The sequence below is a fragment of the Propithecus coquereli genome, unplaced genomic scaffold (assembly GCF_000956105.1).
Source record: "Propithecus coquereli isolate 6110/MARCELLA unplaced genomic scaffold, Pcoq_1.0 Scaffold164, whole genome shotgun sequence".
NCBI lineage: Eukaryota > Metazoa > Chordata > Mammalia > Primates > Indriidae > Propithecus > Propithecus coquereli.
Window position 1 is genome coordinate 1,354,932 of NW_012140969.1, and position 6,339 is coordinate 1,361,270.

At 49.7% G+C, this 6,339-nt stretch overlaps 1 protein-coding gene across 2 annotated transcripts; it reads left to right on the forward strand.

Annotated features, from left to right (window-relative positions):
* Positions 1-4,433: 4,433 nt before the first annotated feature.
* On the forward strand, positions 4,434-5,931 carry UBL5 (ubiquitin-like 5). Of its 2 annotated transcripts, none has more exons than XM_012641472.1 (5): positions 4,434-4,499; positions 4,839-4,905; positions 5,105-5,188; positions 5,341-5,378; positions 5,781-5,931. In XM_012641472.1, exons 2-5 carry the CDS (start codon positions 4,850-4,852, stop codon positions 5,822-5,824), a joined length of 222 nt encoding a protein of 73 aa, XP_012496926.1. In that variant the 5' UTR covers positions 4,434-4,499; positions 4,839-4,849; the 3' UTR covers positions 5,825-5,931. The 2 variants fall into 2 exon arrangements, with proteins under 2 accessions (XP_012496926.1, XP_012496927.1); XM_012641473.1 differs by having other exon boundaries at positions 4,482-4,579.
* The last annotated feature ends 408 nt before the right edge of the window (positions 5,932-6,339 follow it).

Consider the following 6,339-nt stretch of genomic DNA (forward strand, 5'->3'; position numbering starts at 1 on the left):
TATATATATAATCCTGTTTTTATTTGTATAGGTTAAGTAACCAGAAGTCAGTTTGATGAGTCAAGAGACATATGAGGTTTAATTTTGAATTGGTTTCGCTAAATCGCACCTCTAAGAACCTATAATGGCAATAAATATATTTTTAACACACACACACAGAAAAGTAGAAATCAGAGACATTAAAACTGTTCAAAAAGAAAAACGTGTATGCTCACACTTATCCATAAATAAATAAAAAGTAAAACACTGTGGTTTGTCATCTATCAAATTCCAAAGGGTTAAGAAGTTTGAAAATACCCACATTAGCTTTGGTGTGAAGAAACAGAACCTCTCAAACACTGCAGGAGAGGTTCTTAGGGAAGAACTGATGTGAACTCTTTGAAAACAGTTTGTCGATATCAGAATGTACTCTGTCAGATCCACGCTCCCATTTCTAGGATTGCAATATTTCAAAAAGAATGAGGTAGGTCTTTCCATGCTGTTTGGGACAATCTCGAGGATATTGTTGCCTTAAAAAGAAATAGAACAATGTGTACAGTTTGATCCCATTTATAGGGCATAGGTATTTACCTCAATAAATGCAAACAATTTATTATTTGTTTAACTTTATACATAAAAGCCTGTATGAAAACCATTATTTGTTTAACTTTATACATAAAAGCCTGTATGAAAACCATTATTTGTTTAACTTTATACATAAAAGCCTGTATGAAAACCAAGTTTCTCTGACATGACTTAATATGTTATATGTTACTTGAAAATACAAAGCCCCTACCTCTACTGAAATCTGTTATAATTACTATCTTAAAGGTTTATCATTTTCTTGGGAGGCTCCAAATCACACACTTTGAGGATGCAGAGATGATCTAGAAAATGGGAACTTTTAATGATAGTTGCCCCTGGGGAGGGGCCGAGGGTCTGTTCTGGAGGGTAACTTATACTGCTTCAATTTTTATCACGAGCAAGTATTATCTTAAAAAAACACGGTAAGTTCTAAATGTGTATTAATAAATCAAACTTCTTTGGTATTTTTCCTCAAACAAGAGCACAAAGGGCCTTATGCTTTGGCAGTTATCTTGTGACCATAAAGGGAAAGATCAAAAGAATCACACAAGACAGTAGCCCCAGATATCCCTGAGCTGTTGGTCCAGTGCTGCCTGCTTCCAGCATTTCGGTTATGAGAAAAATAGCCACTTACTTGTTTAAACAAGTGTCAGCTTTCTGTTACTGGAAGCCACGAGCATTCCTAACTGAACATACAGGCTCTTCCCTCTGTCTAGAACACTCTGACAATTACAACGCCTTTGCCTGGCTTGCTGGCTGATAAAAAGACACAAAAATACAAACAGCTGCTATTGTTAAGAACTTACTCTGCTATGTAAAATACCATGGTAAGTGTTTTACCAGTGTTAGCTCAGTTAATTTCCACAACCCTCAGTGGTTGATACCCCAGTTAGGATCTGAGGCTTGGAGGTCAAGTCACTTGCCAGGGTCACAAGCTCAGATCCTTTTGCTGCCAGAGACTCAGCCATTACTAGAACGCTCTCTGGTGACACTTCCTTCTGGAATCCCATGCCTTCTGCTGGGGCAGTCCCTCCTTCAGTGCCCTCCACTTGTCACTGTATCGCAAGGACCCCTTGTTGTCCTCCTCCATCACACTGAATTCTGGGGTGCCAGGTGGGCCTTGTTTGTTCCAAGGCCTGCTGAGATGCTCAGATGTTGGAGGAAGGGACCTCCTGTGCACCCCACCCCTAAGATTATTTCCCCTCTGGTGAACTCTGGGGGTGAGGGGAGGCATTGCCTTTAAGTTTGGCAGAACCCAGGTGTCCCTGACCGCCCCCCACCCCCAGGCTCAGTTACAGGGAGTTCCTAAGAACCATCTCTTATACCACCAGCACAAGGGGTAGAGGGGAGGGAGGGTGTCAAATGAGAAAAGGGAACCCACATACAAGCTCCTTCCTCTGGATCAGAAACCCAGGCAACAGGAAGTAGAAAGGGCCTGTTGAGCTTGCTCCTTGGGTCATAAGCCAGAACTTTAGCTCCTGAGAAGTACCCACCTCCCCCCAGAAAAAGCAGCCCTGACAGCAGATCTTCCTGCTACCCAGACAGAGGAATGGGGTTGCCCTGGTCCCTCTAAGGGTAGTCACTGGGTCCTTTCATGGGAAGCCCAGAATTGTAATCACCAGCGTGCAGGAAGGGGTAACAAAAGGCAGGGTGTCCAGTCTCCTGAGGCTGCACTTGGGGCCAGGGAGGGGAAGGGTGAAGCAGTGACAGTGTAGCTCAGGGACTTCCATTGCCCCTTTCCCCCTCCCCAGGATGGCTCAACAACCTCCCCCACTCCCCCACAGTGGACCCCCAGCCCTCCCCAGGTAGCTCAAGCCACCCAACAATCCCAGGCTGCACTTCTCTGGGCAGCACTCCCCGCCGCTTTCCAATCTCCCCAGCTCAGCATCACGATCCTGTGCTTCCACCATCTTTGAATCAAACACTGAGAAATCAGAATTTCTTTTTTTAAAAAAAACTAACACTTCCCCACCCACTCCCCACCTGATAACAAAAGTAACATATGTTCGATGTCGAAAATCTGAAAAAAAATACCAAAAACCACTAAAGGGAAAATGAGACTTAAAGCAATTCCACCATCTAGTGGTGACCACAGTGTACGCCTTGTGTGTGACCCAGTGTTTCTACGTCAATGCAAAGATGTGCTGCTTCCAAACTTCTCAGGCACATCAGCTCATCTTTGACCTTCAATTTGGTCCCATAGTTGGAGTCACCCCAAAAGCAGCAGCAGGGGGCTTCCAAGGAAGTGCCCCAAACCATCCCAGATGGAGTTAATTGGGACTCCAAAGAAAGCAGCTCTAAACACCAGGGTGATCAGTCCAAAGCATTTATTAGACTGACTTACAGAGCGGTGCTGCAGCAATCTTTGAGAAAGACATCAAGGGAAAGGGGGTGTTCTATCTAGCTATGTTCTGAGTGAGGGGGTCAGGGTATGGAATATATATGAGGGTTTAGGAATTTGGCTCAGGGCCAGGGCCAGTTTCTTTGAGCGTTTTGGGCAACGCCCTAGATATTTTTATCAGTGTCTGAGAATGTTGAAGACCTCAGTTTGGGTTCAAGCCTACTGGGAAAAACCTGGAACTGGCTGGGTCACAGAGTGGTCAGGACACAGAAAGAAAGCAGGGACGGGGATCTGGCGGATCTTACACAACCCTCACCCCCGATCCGTTCTGTTGCAAACTCTTAAAGGAGCTGGTCTAAGAGCAATTCTTACGACAATGCCGTGGTGGGAATTATTATCCCCTTTCCTCATTATAAGAAAAATACGCTTCGGAGAGGGGAAGTGTCTTGTTTGAGACCACAGATTTTAATACTAAGGGGTGAGGCTGAGATTTTGACACATGACGTGTCCACTCAGATTCCCTGCTCTGGAAAACCCAAAGGAACTCTGAAGGAGCCAGAGGAGCGATAGGCCAAAGTTCTGGGGCAGGAAGTCCCTTGAGCCCAATGTTTGTGGTGGGACCTCTCAGGCCAGCTCCCTAAGGCAGGCAGCCTTGACAGGGTCGTAGGGCATTAGCCTCTTCTCTCCCTTAATCTCACATGCTAGTTTGAGAAGGTTGATTTGGGAAGCTAAGAAAGACATGGCGAATCAGTTTAGGCTCACCAAACTGGAAGAATCCTCTCTGCAGAGAAAGAATCATTCAACAGTTCCACTGGGCAGAAGCGGTTTGGTCGAATTAGGGGGGCGTGGGGCCTGGCCACTGGCCCTCACGAACCTGGAATCTGGTACAAAGTGCTCCTTGAAGATACCGAAGCGGAAGATTTTTTGGAATTGTGCCATTTCCAGCCTCCTCACGCGGGCATTGCAGGTTGGCGACTGGTACTTGAGCACGACGTGGAGTCTAGTCCAGGATCAGGCTTCGTTTACTGACTGGAGTCTGCATCTCGGGTGTCCCGGGGTGGCCGGAGGGGAGGGGAGGGCAAAATGTTTCCGAGGCCCAGCCCTAAGCGAAGGAGGGAGCTGGACGGGATAACTGCGAGACTCTATCCCCGCTTCCCGCAGCCCCGAAGCTGCAGTATGAGGCTTCGTCGGGCTCAGGAACGGGAGGTCACCCCCCCCCAGCCCCGTGACCTTTGGCGTCCACACCAACACACCGGATCTCCCCACGCCGAAGGGGCCTCAACGGCTGGGCGCCAGGTTCTGACCTGTGGCTCTCGCTCCACGCCCCTTCCCCGGCCCCACACTCGACCCCGCGCGCCCACCGCGGGGTCCTCCTGCCCACTCTCGGGACCCCAAAGTCTCGCCCCGGAACCTCAAGCTGGTACCCCGCCGGGTACTGCGAAGAACCGGACCGAGTGCAGGGGCCCACCCAGGGAGACTCGGGCGGGCCCTTCCTGCCCCACACTTCCGCTTCCGGTTCCCTGCGTCGACGGCTGCCAGAGTTTAGCGTTTCAGGCCGGAGGTTATACCGCCTGCGGGTTCGAGGCGATTTGAGGTGAGGAGTTCAGGCAGAGACTCCCGGAATCGGGGAAAGGTGGCGGGACCGGGCCGCCAAGGGTCCGGGGCTGGCGGGAGGTGAAGCCAAGGAGCTTTGGGGCCGGGCCTTCAGGCGACGGGGAGGTGCGGAGGCGCGGCTGCCTGGGGTCCTCGGTCCTGGGACGCGGGACTTGGGACCCGGGAGGAGTTGGGTCTAGGGGGTCGGGGGGTGAAACGAAGACTCAGTAACCGCGGGTCTTAGAGCCTGGGACTGGGAAACTTGTAGGCTGGGGCTTCTGAGGCCTGGGAGACCCCTGAAGTCCTGACACTGCTGCTTCGCAACCCCCGCCCTGTGTAGCTCCAGCCAGGATGATCGAGGTTGTTTGCAACGACCGTCTGGGGAAGAAGGTCCGCGTTAAATGCAAGTATCCACTGACGGCCGAGAGGCGGTGATCCCTGGGGGTTGCCTGGCGTGAGGCGGGCAGCTGGGTTTGTGTTGTTAGGATGGTTTTAGGTAAACCCTAGAGAGGGGGCGGATGGGGTCCTGGCAGATTGTATTCAGCCCCGGAATGTCCTCTTCCTCGTTCTACTTCTCTCCATTTGCCTTAACTCCTCTGCGCTCAGCACCGATGACACCATCGGGGACCTTAAGAAGCTGATCGCAGCCCAAACTGGCACCCGTTGGAACAAGATTGTCCTGAAGAAATGGTGAGTGCAGTGGTAGAGCTTCGGGGTGGATAGGACTAGGCCAAAAGGTTTTGGTTGGGGGAGTGCTGCAGGCAGCCCTTTGCTTAGGCTGGGCTACCTCCAGGGTTAAGAGCCCTCCTTAGGCTTCTCTCTGAAAGGTCTCTATCCCATAGGTACACGATTTTTAAGGACCACGTATCTCTGGGGGACTGTATCCTTTGTGTGACTTCTTGAGGAAACAGCTACATGCCCAGCTTCGGTTCTCTTTGTTCACTACTGAAGTCTATATGAGATTATACACACAAGCTGTTTAACTTAGTAAGGGGCGCTTAGAAAACGGGTGCCATATCATTATATTGTTAGGGGAGGAGGGTGGTTGATTGGTGAAATAGTTTGACTTGGCTTAGAAGACTTTGACACCTCAAGTTCAAAGTATTTATTATTGAGCTCCACCTGAGTGCTTGGATTATCTCCAAATCAAAATGGCCCCATTCCAAATGGTTTCCTTAGCCCTGGTCTGAGTCCTCAAGCCACCACCCTGAGCCAGCTGTGAATGGATGAGAGGGGTAGGGATGGAGCCCGTGGTGAGGATTCCTTAACACCTTTACTTCAGATGAAATCCACGATGGGATGAACCTGGAGCTTTATTACCAATAGAGCCGAATTCCTTCCCCCTGCCCTGCCCTCCTCTCCCTCCCTCACCCCCCACACTGGTATGGATGCTTGTTTTTAAAAACTCACATTAATAAAAACTTAGATGATGCTCTGTTGTTGTCATCTTTGCATGAGAGCTATCTCATGGTGGGAGGGTTGGTATCCGGTTGTTGCTCAAGATCTATTGGATCCATGAGGGAGAAGTAGACCGGCAGACTGGGAGCCTGAGTGGGAGCCCAGAGCTCTGGGGTTTGCTGTGGGTCTCTGCAGGTCAAGAGACCCCGGGATTATTGCCACCCTAATAGACCAGGGAGTCTGGGTAGGGGCAGTAGATATAATAGTTATGTCAGCTCGGCCATCAAGTAACAACCCTGGGCAAGTTACTTAACCTCCCTAAGCCTTCATTTCCTTATCCAAACTGGAACAAATCATGTTTACTTCGTGTCTACTTCATTGGCATGTTGTGAAGTGTTAGATGAGATAAACCACGTTTAAGCTTTAGCCATAGTTGCCGGCAC